The sequence below is a fragment of the Dipodomys spectabilis genome, unplaced genomic scaffold (assembly GCF_019054845.1).
Source record: "Dipodomys spectabilis isolate Male_0828 unplaced genomic scaffold, ASM1905484v1 ptg000095l, whole genome shotgun sequence".
NCBI lineage: Eukaryota > Metazoa > Chordata > Mammalia > Rodentia > Heteromyidae > Dipodomys > Dipodomys spectabilis.
Genome location: NW_024870772.1, coordinates 5,082,898 through 5,099,528, shown reverse-complemented (window position 1 = coordinate 5,099,528; position 16,631 = coordinate 5,082,898). Strand labels below are relative to the sequence as shown.

The following is a 16,631-nucleotide window of genomic DNA, read 5'->3' as shown; positions in this document are numbered from 1 at the left end:
GTGGAAAGTTTTGTATGGCTTTTTGAAGTCTATTCTTTGAAGAAACTCTATTAGTTGAAACAAACTTATTTATGAAAGAGGGGCTTTTTTATTCTTCTATACTAGACATATTTAAAATGAATAAACATATCATTTCCTCACTGAAAGGCCTGCAGTTTAAAGTTATGTAAATATTTATTAGAACTGGTGTGCCGTCATTTAGTAAACTAGACAAACTTAAACAGCTAAATCCGTCCCAGTATCTGGCAATGAAGAGAACATTGGAAGCAAAATGTTTTTTTTAATGCCCATGTCATTTTCATCTAAGTATTTCATATATCTTGATATATGTAGTTGAGTATTTTCAAAATAATTTTATTCGTGTGGTAAATTGAAATATATATTACTAGGACAAAGTTGAATACCATGGTCCAGTCAATAACATGAATGGATTTAGTTGGGATACGTTGAATTTTAGAAAGAAATATTGATATCTGAGTGTTTGATGTCCCTCTCTTGCAGACTGCAAAAACAAAAGGCCTACCTGGATATTAGTCAGAAGGGTCTCTATGGAAGACAATCCATCAGGAAACAGGAAAGGAGATGGAAAACCTGGAGGCAGAGGTTGTCCGTGCCCAGTTAGAGAAAGTTTGTCAAGGCTGTCTCTTGCGGTTGGTGTAGAAAGTGGGGTCTCATCTGTATGTGATTGAAACAAAAATATAGAACAAGTTACGCTTGTCTGTTTTTATTAGACCTCAGTAATGGCTTCCCTAGTGGTTTCCAGAACATTTATTGCAAATTGGTTCCTGCTATCAGGAGAAAATGCTTTCTGCTGAATTTTCTTTAATGAAAAAGCTGTGGAGATACAACAAGATAACATTAATGAGTAACTTTATAAGCCTTTTAAATGCAGTCTCTAATGAGACTGAGTTTACAGTGCCATAGAATCTTTTTAAAACAAATATTATCTCATATATAGTTGTGATAATATATTCAGGCTGACTTTATGGGCACCTTCCCAATTATCTCATTTTAGTTTGTGCTGTTTGGATTGACAATAGAATATTTCTAGGGCCTCATGTAAGAGAAGTGCTTTGCATATTAGAATGTTTTTTTTTTCTTAACTAATCTTTTTATGTTAAGAATATTTCCAAATATATTCTTAAGAACTTAAAAACAAATTAGAATTACAATCTTTCATTTCAGAGTTAAAAAAGTAGAATCTAAATATATTTTTTCCTAAAGTATAACCGAATTATTCATTACCATTAAATCATGAGACCTTGAACTTTAAGTTCTTTTGAAGTTCAGCATATTTTGCTTTTATACTGAAAACCTACAATTGTTTACAAAATGAATAGGTTCTGAAGAAAGAGTAATAAAACAGAAGTTCCGAGCAATAATTAGAAAACTAAATTAATAACTAAAATAAATTAGCATGTACTACACTTGTTGAATACACCTCCACATTCAAAGCAATTTAGAACAAGGCCAAAATGAATATTTTTACTTTGGCACTGAAATCTTTCTACCTGATTATTGTTTAACCATTTTGTAATTTCCAATGAGACAGATACAAGCTGTGGCTTATTTTAGTTTATTGAAATCAAAGTGAAAAATGTATTCAGGGCAGGATTCTCAATTTTATAAATATCTTCATATTTTACCGCAGGAAAATTAATCAGAATAATGTATTTGCATAGTCCTGATACTATCTCTCAATTTTGCAAGTGGATAAAACCTCCAACACATTTGCCTTATAACTAAAATTTGAATTCACTGTTCTTCATGATCATTCTTTCATATTTCATTACAACACCCAACTACTCAACATGTTTTCCAATTAGCTCTATCTGGGAAGAACTATTATAGAAACTCCTATACTTTCTTATCCCTCACTATTGTCAGAACAGGTTAAATTCATCTCCTTCATCTTTCCACATTTGTAGTTAATGAACTGAAAGTAAAGGAAGGTTGGAGAAGGAAGTAAGAACACAGACTTCTTATTAACTATGCTTCTCACTTTTACTCCCTCACTCCTCTGCAGTTTCTCCTTCCATTTCCTCCTCTGTTAACTTACTGGCAAAGGAGACTGGAAAAGTAGTAAGTGATTAAAGCAGATAGGATGTATTTGTATATTTTGTTCATTATACTTGTGATCATGATTAGAAAAGACCTTAGACAAGTGTAGGGCTACTCCATGGCTAGCAGGAGCAAGGTGATTTTGGATGCCATTTGCCTAGCTGTCATAAATTACTCCACTCGCCCAAGGTTGCTAGTGTTTTCTCATAATAGCTCTGAAAAGACACTTGTTAAACATCTATGTGCATGTGAAATTGTTTAAGAATGGGGAGCAATATTTTTTGATCAGCATCACCTTAGCTGTCACATGCTAAAGAAAATGTGGCTTAATAGATCATGGTGATAATAATTGCTTGTCTTTTGAAGAAAGGCATAGAACCAGATGACCACCTGAGGTTGTGTTCTGCTTTATCATCTATGACTTCTGAATTCTTAAATACTGCCCAAGGATAAAAGGATTAAATGTATGGATACAGGAATAAATACACATACACATACATTTGAATATAAATTCCATCACTCCCATGATTATTTATTGAATGCATTTGTGAGTGTCTATAATTGGCTTTCGTGAGCATTGGTCTTTAAATCATCATTATGCCTACATTCAGGTAGCCAGTAATTCCTGAAAATAATGAATGGGAGCACAAAGGAAATATGCACTATGTAAAAGTCTTGAAAACTCACGTTGACTACAGAGATTCCCAGTATTAAGCAGACAATTCTTATACATAGTAAAACACTTTTCCCTCCGCTATTAGTCATTAAACATTGTTTATCTTAGTCAGGGATTAAAATAGTTCTTGTGTGTGGGGAAATGTATGTGTATGTATGTTCATGTGTGATATTTTTTCCTGTGTTATTTCAATGGAATGCTATATTGGTCCAACAATCCTAGCTATATGATAATAGACTCTAATTTGATACAAATTTGTTTATTGTACTGATTTATTAATATTTCTATGGTGGAAATACAACATCAAACTTTTAATATAGATAAGGAACAAATTTAGAGAAAAATGACTACTTAAAACTGGAAGAAAAGGGATAATTTTTAAGATCAATGCACACTTTTCAAAAGAAGGTGGACTGTAAAGATTTAGAAAATGGCTCTTTGTTTTCAAATAAAAGGGATCTTTGATATTCTAAATGTTACAGGAGGATTACAACAAAGTTTGAAAAGTCGGAGAATGTGGTAGTTTTGATATCACATAATTTCTGTTGACTTCAAAAGTGGGTGCTGTGATAAAATATACATTCACAAAATATCTTCCATTTGGAGCCTGAGTACAGACTTGTAAGAGTTTATCTCTAACAGAATGTTGGCTATCCAGATGTCATGATTTTAGATTATTATATCAGTTGTCAATGTAATCCATAAATTCTTATTTTTTATTAAATTAAAAGAAAACTTAAAAGAACTATCCAGGGAGTTCCTTTATACTGCTCACTTGGGTTGAAAGGAGACCATTGTATATATTCATATCCAATTCCAGAAATCTAATAATGTTACTTGATTTGAGAAAAGCTTTTTGTTAAGGATATAATTAAGAATATTATGATGGGGCTGGGAAGGTGGCTCAGTAGTAGAGTGCTTGTCTTGCATGCATGAGGCCCTGGGTTCAATTCCTCAGCACCACATAAGCAGAAAGTGGTGCTGTGGCTCAAGTGGAAGAGCTTGAGCTGAAGGGCTGAGGGACAGCGCCCAGGCCCAGAGTTCAGGCCCCATGACTGACAAAAAAAAATAGATGAGTTCATCCTGATTTAGGATGAGCTCTAAATTCAATGACAACTAGCCTTGTAATGCAAAGGCAAAAGAGATTTGAAGGAAAGAAAAGACACAATAATGAAGGAGAAAAAATGAAAGAAGAGGTAACCACTGTGAAGTAAGTTAGGTTGCCCTCAGAAGTTTCAAGTTGCTACCCAAACTGTTATTTTTAAATTCATAAAGATTTTGAACTGAGTCTACAAAGAACAGCATGGGTTTAAAGCAAAATCTGAACATGTTAAAATTTAGCAAATGATTTCTTTTCTAGAAAAGTTTATTAATATTGTCAATAATTATATAATAATTGTACAATAAATATATCCACAATTATAAGAACATATAATGAACAGGAATAATATAGACAGTAAGAGAAAGCACAATTTTATCTTATACAATTATTAAAAGAGTAAAGGATAAAAATATGATAGTTCATTCTCTTCATCACTTCATGTCATGTATTACTCATATTTGAAGTCACTTTTCTCATAAATGAACATCAGTAAGTAAGATTGATGCCTCTGAAAGACAAACTTTTTTCCCCTCCAATCTTATCACACATAACAATTCAGCAGGATATCCTAAGGAACAGTTTTGTTTAAACCAGTAATGGGCTTCTACTTTTAAAATGTTTTCTTTCCTGTTAATAAAATCTAACTCAGTTGTTATTTTCAAAAGTATTCCCTTTGGATTTGAATTATATGTTCTTTCAAGTGCATGTGTGTGAATCCCTATTGGTTTTCATTAAATTGTGAATTCCAAGAAGAAAATACTCATTTTCTTTTAGAAATACATCCATTTCAAAGAGATTCAAATTACTCATGTCAGTATGAAAAAAATAATATTGTTAATAAATAGAAATTTTCTACATTTAATGGTTATGAAATTAACTTAAATCTGTATGTCTGTGTTGGTACCGTGAAGGATATAGAAATATTTGAAAACATGGTATTTTCTAGTAAGAAGTGAATAATTAGTAATAAAAATATAAACTTTGTTTTGATAAATTTCCATCATGAATTTATAGAAATACATGTTTATATGAGTTTCTGTAAACTCTAGAAGCAAATTATATAACTGAAGTGCATGAGTAATCTAAAATTAAATATTGGTGCTTAGAGGAAGTCATTTGAAAATTATATCCAGACATAAGGTACATAGATGATTATCCTGAACTCAGTCATAATCCCAATGCTGTCTTATCCTTATTCTAGGCACTCTGAGTTTAATATTGGAAAAAACAGTAATAAATTTAAATGTTATGACCCCAGAACATAATCTTAGGTCAGGAAATGGTCATATATTTATTTTTCTACTGTCAACTTCTCAGAAAAGAAGGAAATATGAAGTGTTGCATTCAAATTTATAGGCAAGACTTCTATGAATCTTGCAATGTATATAAAAAGCCTAGGAATACTGTGAAATAAGACTTACTATTTATATTTAATTTCAAGAGTACTTCTCAAATTCCTATATAAAAGTGCTAGAGAACTTTTAGTAAAATTGATTACACAATCCTGTCTGCAGCACATTTATGCTAAATTTAAAAGCAAATCATCCTAGAGACAGATATAATTCTGGTCATGATTCTACCAAATTCCAGTGATTTTAGCGCAATTGGCTTAGTTATTTCAAATGTTACTATAGACAAAAAAACACTACAGTTTGAATCTAATTAAATTATACATGCAAACATTATAAAATATAAGATATTATTTTAACATCAAGTATGAAGAAATAGTATATGGAATAACTAAGTCTATTATAAGTATCTCATTGGAAATTTGAATTCACTCTGGCATTAAGGAAATTCTCTTGGTCTTTATATTATTTCTGTCTAATAAATATTATGCTAAAGCCATATCATCATAATATCAGAATTACTTCACTGTACATTAGTTGCTTTATATAGACAAACAATGAGTAGTTTGGTGAACAGTTAATAACTATGATAGAATTATATTCACAAAGGGTAAAGAAGTATAAACTGGCTCATCAATTCCTCTTGAGGCAGCAAGTCTTTGGGAAATGTATATTGAACTATGCAAAAAAAAAAATCTAGCATGGATTGCATAGATTGTGAGGAAGATACTTAAGAGGATTTTGTGGATATACTTCAAATAACATTTACTCTGTATTTTGAGTTTTGGTGAATAATGTAAAGATGCTAATGTGAGAAGGAATATAGCAAGTATGTGAGAGCAAGAATTTTGCTAAAAACAAACTGAATTAACAACTTAACTAACTTAATTTATAAAGTTCTTATTGCACATGTTTATGCAAATATATTATCCCGGTAGGTATTCCTCAACATTTACATCGTTTTCATTAAGATGCTGACCACTATTTAGATGGGGAGAATCAATTCTTACAATCTCAGCTATCTTACACAGAGTAAATTCTTATTAAATTAAGAGGAAAGACTTGGTTTTTTATATGTATGAGATAAAGAGAAGCAAATGCTGGATTTCAAGTGGGCAGAAATGAGTAATCTCTCCCTATCTTGAAGTTATACCAGAAGCATGGTAGTACAATTTAAAGTACCTTTGACTAGAAAACCATCCTACTGAGTACAGGTCAACTTTGAGGACATTATCTTGGTTTAGGAGGATGCTTCTGAGAAGTTTTTTTTTGTTTGTTTTTTAATACATCCAATAATAATCTCAATAAGGTTATGTTCCAGACAAAATATTCAAATGGTACCCAATAGTAAAGTTAAAAAAAAGAAGAGATTCTATTTAGTAATTGGAGTTAAAAGAGGACTGGATTTGGGTAAAGGCTAATTCAGGGGAGGCCAAGAAATTATCTAAGAAATCCATGGGAGAAATAATAGCTTAAGAAAATTAGATAACCTAATGCCACAAAGAACTGTGTTTTTAAGAGGAAAGTATACTTTCTCCTATTATTTTTAAAAGTCAGTCTCAAAGTTCTAGCTGATAAATTTGCATTTCAGAGATTCACATGTGCAGAAAATCCTAAGATCAAGTTCTCTACCAATATTTCTAAACATACATAGCCTTGACAGTAAACTCACCCCAAATAGAACTTAATTATTGGGTAATGAATATGTTTATTCCCTCTACAACTTAGAATTTTTTGGCAAAAAAATGCAGTGGAATTTTACACGTACCTCATGCACATATACACCCACTGGCACACATCTACCTTGTGTGCATTTGATATCAAGCACACAAATATGTACTGACAGAACCTGCAAACATTTGCCTTCACCTCTGCTTCTTGCTTAAAGTAGAAAATCATGAGTGATTGTAAAGGATCTGGCCTAGTTTATGCTGAAAAAATATTTACCATTTGATTGACCTTTTTTGTCTTTTCCATGGCCCTGTAGACCTACCCTCAGTGCTGATACTGCAAGTGAATATGGGAAAGCTTTTGCTGAAAGCGACATAACAGATGCAGTTATGTCTCCTAGGCTGATGTTTTGCATATCTGCACTGTAGGGCCATTATGAGTTCCAAGAGCACAAGCAAACAATCATAACATTTGTTTTTAGATGACTGACTCAGGACATGTACACTAGGCTTTATATAGAAACTGTTTTTGTTTTATTAAGGGACTGTTTGCCTGTTAGTGATAACATCATTAAAAATAAATGAAAGGGGGCTGGTAAAATGCTTCCCAAAAGCAGAAACCTAATTAAAGGTGATATGCCTGCTCAAAGGCCTTTTTTTTTTTAACTCAGAAATAGAACAAGGTTAGTTCTTTCTCATTTTTATAAGGCCCAAAGAAGACCTCACAGTAAAACATCACTTCTGATCTAATTTTCTATTTCTGTGTGCTTTAATAATCTACTTTACAGTCTATGTTGCTGGTAGAAAGTGAACTAGTTTTGCTTTTTCAGATGGCTTCTTCATCATGTCGTACTGCATAAAAAAGGAAATCTGATGGTTCAGCCCAAACAAAAAACTACACTCTCCTTTTCCAAACAAATTGTATGGGTTGTAGTACGTGCAGCTATAGTAGTGGAATAATACACACATAAACATTTCACATTCCCCAAAGACAACCTGTGAAAGCTTGACTTAATGGCATAAAAAAGATTTGCAAATTATAGTTTATCGTTTTAGAAAGAAAAAAAGTAAACCTTTTCATTTTAAGGGGTGGAGTTACTCTAATTTCATGGATGGTGGAAAAAGCAGGAAACTGCATTCCCTTGATAACTCTGCTCTTATTGTGCTGTGACCTTGGCCAATTTACTTAAATTTACATCTGCCAAAAATGAGTTTCTGAAATGTGCTTTGAGAATTTTCAAGGGGAGGGAACAGGAGTTGTCACATAAACCCAAGGCCTTTATAAAATTAATATAACTTTAAAAGAAAAACAAAAATGAAGAGAAAATCTGGGCACTATTACAGAGTGTTATAGTTTGATAGTCCTCTCTTCTGCCCAGTTCTAATTCATTTCATCTTCAGATAGAAAACAAATTCTGTTTCTAAGTGAATACAACAGAACATTTCCCAAAATATTATTCTACAATAGATAATAGTAGTAGTAGATTAGCAGTCAGTTATTAAAACTGATTCATCTATGTGTTTTAGATTAAAGTTATCATGAAATTCTAACACATCTGAGGTGACGTAAGAAGTTACCTGGAATAAATTCATTATTTTTAAGGTGGAAAAAGACAAGTAAGTTGTTGATCAAAAAAAAAAAAAAAAAACACAACACCAAAACTAAACGTTTGCAGATTCTTATTTCTTTAAAAGTTATGGCTTAAGCATAAAGGATACACAAGGGAAGGTATTTGAAACAACTCCAAAAATATGCATGAATACATACATGCATACATATCTGAAAAGTAGGAAAAATACCAAGCCTGAAAAAAATTAATAGGTAACTGTTACTTTGTAGGACTGATATTAATGTAACTTGTTTATGATTAAGGTAATATATCCCTATCCTGAAGAGACATATACTGAATATATACCAAGTAAAATAAATGATGAAAGCATAAGGAAAAAATAACATCAAGAAAAAATTTAATGTCCAGTATTTGATTTCAAATTCTTGGGGGAAGAGGACAAATTGGGTCAAGGAAATATGAAAATGGTTGGCATTGTGATGGTCATTGTAAAGACTAAGTTGTGGGTTGGCAGATAGATATTCATCATTCTAATTTCATTTGTTTTGGCAATTTTTATCTAAGAAATGTCAATAGAGAAAAATAAAACTACTCATTAAAGAATCTCTTAGCTCCTTCTTCTTTCAGAGAGTCGAGGGCATAAATATGATCATGGTCATTATTATCAAAATAACGAGTACAGATTTAGCATTTCATATAAGGGCAAAACAATGTCCTAAGCATTTTGCGTGCAGTGACTCATTTTATCCTCAACACAGTTCTGGTAGATTGAAACTAGTGTTATCCTCATTTTACACATGAGTAGATAGAGGTAAAAAAAAAAAAGTTAATTAACTTGTGAAGAAAATCTAGCTAGTAAGGAGAGTAGCCTAGATTCAGACCTGTACTCAGGGCTTATGCTCTTGAAACATCCAAGGAGTAAAATAGAAATTATTCATCACCATTAAAAATGTATTAAGTATATGTACTCAAATATATATAAGCAGCATGTGCTCCACAGAAATGGAGAGATGGAGAGTGAATAAATGCAGCAGTAGTACTCAATGGGCAATATATTGAAAATGAACTATAGAACCTTTGGGTGGGAATGAGAGGGAGAATTAGGAGAGAGTGAAGACAGGAGTGACATTGTCTAAAAGGGATGTACTTGACCTGATTTATGTAACTGTAACCCTTCTGTCCATCACCTTCATAATGACAATAAAATCATTTTTTATAAAATGAAAAAAGAAACAAGTACTCAAAAGGTTTATTGCAGAGTAGGAAGACAATGTGGACATTTTCTATTTCATCTTTCATTTTTATTTATGCCCTTACTACTTACAAGCTAGACAGTGGGGCTTTCTAAACAGCCAAGATCCCCTAACTTGGATTCTTCCTACAGACACACGTGATAATACCTTCTTTAAAAAAAGATATTTGTTCTAGAAACAAACTCCAACATCTTCTAGTATAGGCCTGCAGGAAATCCAACCAGGAATACTCTCTCTGATAGGTTAGCATGCAATAGGCTGCTGAGATGCTGTCCTCAGCTAGATACCAATTATCTGTAAGTCAGATAATTTGTGAAATACAACAACTGCATGATACTCAACAAAATTTTAACTGTAGTCATATTGTGGTAACTTTAAAAATAAATATTTCACTTACAACTCCCTTGCCACAATCTCTTGAAACAGGTGCATGGCATGTGAATGAGAATTTCTCCTGAGGTAGAAGCTGATAACTTTATACCCTAACTTCACTGGCTTGAAGCAACTCACTTTATACCCTTTGCATTGATACCAATTGAGTACAGGTATATCTTAACAGGACTATTTCAGGTGACCAGATTCATTGAAAATGGAAATCAAACAAATTCAATTCCTTTAGAAGAGTTTAATATGAAAAAAACAAAAACAAAATCAAAAATTAAAAAGGAGGGATCTCTATCTTGTTCACCGAGTTGAGGCAACTCTATTGCCTGGCATGTCACATATTGGCTGTGCATCTCATACAATTTATTTCACAAACTAGATAGTTAAGCCTTTGATGCTTACAGTAAGGCCAATCCCCTTTTGCTGAACTCAGTTTACATAGGAATGAATCATATAAACCTTACTTTGATATTCAAAACTCTAAATTTAAATTTTTGATATTGTCCTAGTTAGTAAAATATATTTACAACTACTAAGTTTGCAGAAAACGACTAGAGATTATATACAAATAGTAAGATTTGCTTCTTTAAAAGTCTTTAAAAGTACTGATGGCTGTTTTGTGCAGAAGTAGCCGTCTTATGACAGTGTCTGTGTAAAGTTTGATTATCACCTTGTCAGGAATATTATTACAGAAACAATTCCCCAGGAATTGACAGAAGGTGAAATTAAGTGACCTTTATATCCCTTTTACCTACTGATTACAATTTTTTTCCTTTAAAACTAGCTGCTTTATGCCATCATCATATAAAAATGCAAAGGAGAGCACTAATTTTTTAGGATTTAGGGAAATATAAAAAGTTAAGAGTGTATGTTTATGTCACTGTCAGCATTCTTCTCTTGGTGAGAAGTGGATTCTTAAACAGCACAGCTGCTATTTTGCAACTCTTAGAGCATAAAAATATAATGTATCTTCTTAGGCCTCTATTGTACCTAAGATTCTGTTAACATTAACTTCCTATTTATAGCCATTCAATCTTTGGGACACAGAAAATGAAAATGATGTTATTAGATATATAGGATAATAATTACAAGCATTTCGATGTGATATGTTTAAGGAAAACAGTAAACCACGGCTATTTCCCTTTGTCGTCGTCACCACCTCCTCCCCCTCCTCCCCCTCCTCCCCCTCCTCCCCCTCCCCCTCCTTCCCCCTCCCCCTCTCCCTCCCCCTCCCCCTCCCCCTTGAACTCCGCCTGGGCACTGTCCCTGAGCTCTTCAGTTTAAGGCAAGCTCTCTACCACTTCAGCCATAGTATCCTCCAGTTTTCTGGTGGTTAATTGAAGAGTCTCATGGACTTTTCTGTCTTGGCTAGCTTTGAACTACAATCATCAGATTTCAGTCTCCTGAGTAGCTAGGATTACAGGTGTGAGCAACTGGTGCCCAGATGCTTCATTTTTTTAACTCAAAAACAAAATAGGCAAACAAAATGAACCTTTTTCCCCTTAAAATATTCTATTAACTACAAATGTTATATCATAAACACTTCATATTCATATAGACCTTTAGAAATGTTTAAATATCCTGAAAAGCTTATGTAATCCAGGTAGGAAATAAAGTATAGGCTAATAATCTAACCTGGTAAGAGAAGGATAGTTCACATAACATAATTTTTTCCAAGCCTTTCCATTTCCTAATAAATGGGGCAATGTCATTCTTTTTGATGGAGGCATAGAATTCCACTGTGTATATATACCACATTTTCTTGATCCATTCATCTACTGAGAGGCATCTGGATTGGTTCCCTATCTTAGCTATGGTAAATAATGCTGCAATAAACATAGTTGTGCTAGTAGCTTTAGTATGGTCTTGTTTGTGATCATTTGAATAAATGCCCAAAAGAGGGATTGCTGGGTCATAGGGGAGCTCTATGTGGAGTCTTTTGAGGAACCTCCATACTACTTTCCAAAGTGGCTGAACATAGGTCCCATGGTTTCCCTTATTTGCAATAACTGGTACATGTCTGGGACAAGCAGAAAAGCTCAGATAAGATGATGTTAAGCGAAATGAACCCCAAGATAGGGACACAAGTGTTTTATTCTTCCTTGCTATTGTTTCTAACGTATTTATAAGGTACCATTGATTTTTTTTGTTGCTTTGTATGTCCCTCTCCCATGGTATAACCCCTGTTGGCATAATTTAGGGAGGGGAAGGGAAAAAACAAAATATAGGGATACAGATTGACCCATTGCAACAATAGTATGTACAAGATACTATGTTGAAAAATGAACTTTACAATTTGGGGGGGAGTGTTGGGGGTGTTTGTAGTTGAGGAGGTAGGAGGGATGATATGGTAGGGGAAAAACAAAGGAGGAGCAACAATGCTGGAAATATACTCATTACTTTGCTCATGTAATTGTAACCCTTCTGTACAATATTTTCACAATAAAAAATTATTTAAAAAAAAGAAAAAAAGAGAAGGGTAGTGAGGAAAGGAGGTGTAGAGCCTGTAGGTGAGAGGGGCTTGGTTAGTGTAGAGAGCACACAAGGGGTTAGCTAATGTGTGAGCTCATGTAGATAGTGGCAGTGATTCTGTAGCCTATGGCTGACCTGTTGTGTTCAAGAGACTAATAAATTACAGGCTGATAAACATGGAAAACTCATATTGCCCTCTAATGCTAATGTACAACAGTAAAATTCAGTGATTAGCATAATAATAATTTTTAAAATGTCACCATATACTTAAATAAGCTGATATTCCTTCATTATCATGGGCTGAAATTATGAGCTGAAGGTAGTCTCGAGTATTAGGTTTCCTATTTGGAAAGAAGGAAACTCTAAGTTAAAACCCAAGTACTGTCAAATCAATCAATTGACTCATAAACAAACAAATATGAATAAATGATAGAACAAAATTATTTTCCCAACTACTAAATTTAATCAGTAATTTTTATGAAATGAAAGTAACTTGCAGTGTGAATTCATTTTTCTTTGTCAACTGGCGTAGTGATAAAAGAGACAAATTAGAAATTTTGCCTTCCAGAAATAGTTATGAATAAAAAGCAAGTACAATAAAGTAGCCACTCTAACAAACATCTGAGGAATAATATCAAAGCAGTTGAAGACATCCTTGAATTAGAGGAGGGAAATAGCTAAGTTCAGATTGTGAAACCATTAGGATATGGCCTAATGGACTGAAATTCTTAATATATGGAAGAAGAGATAACATTGGAGGAAAATGACTTATTTTCTCCAACTTCTTGAATCTTAAATGTTTCCCAAACCATGTGTTGAAGGTTTGATTATCAGCCCATGAAGCAATTGGAAGGTGGAAATGAGATGACACTGGGAGAAGGACAGAAGATCACTGGAAGTAATGCCTCTCAGGGAAATATTTGGACCTTGGACTCTTCCTTTCTCTTTCCTTCTCAGGTGCCATGAGGTGAGCAACTTGATTATGTTCCTTCCAAAGTGATGAAGAAGCCAAGAAGCCATTGCCCAAAACCTCTGGAACTGTGAGCCAGAATAAAGTTTCTCTCCATATAAGTTACTTGAGGTATGTGTCACAGAATTATGACTAATACAAAACTTACAGCAGGGTTCTAAATTCTCTCTCCACTTTAGAATCAGTCCTCCAAATACCAATATAGTTTCTAATTTTCTATTATTTATTTATTGTGAGACAATGTAAAAAATACTCTGGCACTATAGCTCAAGTGGTAGAGTGCTAGCCTTGAGCTGAAGAGCTAAAGGACAGTGCACAGGCCCAGAGTTCAAGTCCTACAACCAACAAAAAAGAAAAAAAAAAGAAAAAGAAAAGAAAAGAAAAACACTGTATCTATATGTGTATACAGAAATCTTCCCATCTATTCTTTTTTTTATTGTAAATATACAGTTACATGAGCAAGGAAATGAGTATACATTTCCTATCAATTCTTGTACATTTCCCTGGAAGGCAAAGTAAATTATGATTCCAGAATTTCCCTCATGATCAGTATTAAGGAGATTCTTACTCTTTTTGAGAAAGGTGTCTCTCAACAGTTTCAAAACATCTTAACTATATTAGTATATTTACTTATTGATCACCTGTCTTCTCTGAGGACCAGAAAAAATTCAGCTATAAATGCCCTCTCATTATCTGAGAACTCATTTCCAGTGGCTTGAAAAACTTTAATATAGACCAATGTGATTTCCCCATCTCTTAATCTGTCTTGTATTCTTCCTGGCACCAATGGCTCATGTCTGTAAACCTAGCTACTCTGGAGGCTAAGACCTAAGTGATTTTGGTTCAAAGCCAGTCTAGACGGTATAGTACCTGAGATTCCATGTTCAATTAATCAGCAAAAACCTGGATTGGAGGTACAGATGAAGAGATAGTGTGCTAGCCTCAATCAAGAAAAACAAGCATCAGCCCTTAATTTGAGCCCTAGTACCAGAAAAAAAAAGACAGCAAACAATTTGGGGATTTATTAATCCTAGGGACTACTTTCATTACTCTATTTTCTCTTAGAAAGATAATGAGAATGAAAAGTATGACTTATTATACTTCTTTTGAGTGTTTCACATTTAGGGAAGATGTATTTGAAGAGAATATGCTAAAAATATACGTTAGATTTATGACTTGATGCCGTTTCTTAAACTAGGTTTGTGTAAAATTAAAAAAAAACACACACGTAATTACTCAAATTCTCAACTACACTCATCTTCATTTCTCTAACATACACCTTTCTTCAAAGTAGTTCTGGTAACAGCTTTGCTCTATGTAAGTTTTCTTCATCAAATAATCCCTGCAAAATGTTTTACCATTACTTGTTTTCTTCTTACTATAATGCTACCCACTTCAAAGCTGTTAAACTAAAAGCTACTGACATAGAATATGGTAAATTGTTACTGATTAGCTCCATTCTGATTAGTTATAAAACTTCATCATTCGATTTATCCTCAACCAATCAGCATATTTTTCCAATAAAATCTAGATTCTGATACACACTGTCTCCACTTTTTCTCTCACCTTCTCTTGGGTGCAGGAATGTGACGCACTAGGTATTGGGAAGCTTGTATTGGAAGAATCCACCAACTGAGAAGGGAGAGTAAAATCAACTCAAAGCAATATAAAGAAAATACAAATGATACAGAAATAACAGAGGGTATTGGGTAATGGAAAAAAAATGTTAGATTACATCATTTGAAGTATTTCCATCTAAATTGTAGATCCAGTTTTTTCAGAATGCGTAGATTCTGAGTAAGTCATTCTCTACTCTGCCTCACATTTAGTAAATAATCTGGATATCATTACTGTAACTGTGTCATCTTTTCAAGGGACGTCTGTCCTATTTTCTGAGTGTTTTTAATTGCCTATAGCTATGTTGGAATATGTCTCTTCTAATCTAAAAACATTTTTCTGATATCATCTTTTGCTCTAATTAGATTTCCATTCTGTTTTCATTGTCAAAGCAACTCTCCATGATTTGCTTGGTCAACAATACCCCTGTCCCAGGCAAAATAACTCCTTTATGAGCATTAATAATGATGTCTATATTGACAATTCTGGTAGACAGTTTTCAGACCTCCAAATTCTTGACTTATCATGGACCCCAACAGGTTGATCATTTGTTCATAACTGAAATCTTTGCTTTGCTTCTAAGGTATCATTCCCTTTTCTTCCCATAAAACCTCAGTGACAATTGCTTCCTTAAAAACTCATAAAAAGAGATATGAAAAGAAAGAAAGAATGAAGAGGGGGAAGAAGGGAGGGAGGAAAGGAAGGAGAAGGAGGAAGGAAGAAGGGAAATTGAAGGTAAGGAAGGAAAGAGGAAGGGAGGACATGAGAGAGAGGGGGAGAGGGAGGTCAAGGGAGGGGGAAGGAGAAGGAGAGGAAGGGTGAGGGAGAGAGCTGTGAAGGAGGGAGAGTGAAAACAGTAATTATTCAGCCTTACTGGCCCCTTAACATACATACACACAGGACACTTAGCTTGCCACTCTCTTGGAACTAGACTCTTTTGTTTATCAGCAGAAAGAAGAAAATGAGGAATACTAAATTAAGGGATTTAACAAACCAACAAACTCAGCATCACTTTTTCTCTATGATCTACTCTAACCTTGGATGCTCCTTCTAATAAATGGACTCCTGCTTCTTTTCCCTAAAGAATTTAGTCTTCAAACTGTAACAGAAGCCTATTGCATAACAGAAGCTGTGCCTTTCTTCTATACATAGTATCTTTGGGTTTTTTTGCTCTAAAGGTTTCCAAACTCAACATCCTGCTATGGAACTCTAATATGGAACCCAATATTATTGTTCAAGCACCCACCAAAGTGTTCACATATCCATTTAATTGCATTCTTTTTCCTGCTATATGTAAGCCTCCATCTCTTAGCCATCACCTACTTGAAGGTGATTTTTTTTTGCAGTCTACATATTTCAGCATGAACACTGCTACTGAATTGCATTTCTTAATCTCCATTCTTAGAATTTGGAATTGTACTATGTTTTTTCCTTCAGTTTACTCTCAATTAACATGCAACATTGTGACAAAGGGGGGAACTAGTGCAAGAGAGGAGAATCTCTAGT

General features: G+C 33.7%; 1 protein-coding gene across 2 annotated transcripts in view; it reads right to left on the bottom strand.

Moving 5' to 3' along the window:
• The window catches only part of Dach1 (dachshund family transcription factor 1), a 381,247-nt gene that overhangs the window by 46,856 nt on the left and 317,760 nt on the right, over window positions 1-16,631 (bottom strand). For both annotated transcript variants that reach the window (XM_042685761.1, XM_042685760.1), the window contains one exon: window positions 524-675. In XM_042685761.1, the coding sequence (XP_042541695.1) occupies window positions 524-675 (152 nt within the window). The remainder of the gene's footprint in view (window positions 1-523; window positions 676-16,631) is intronic.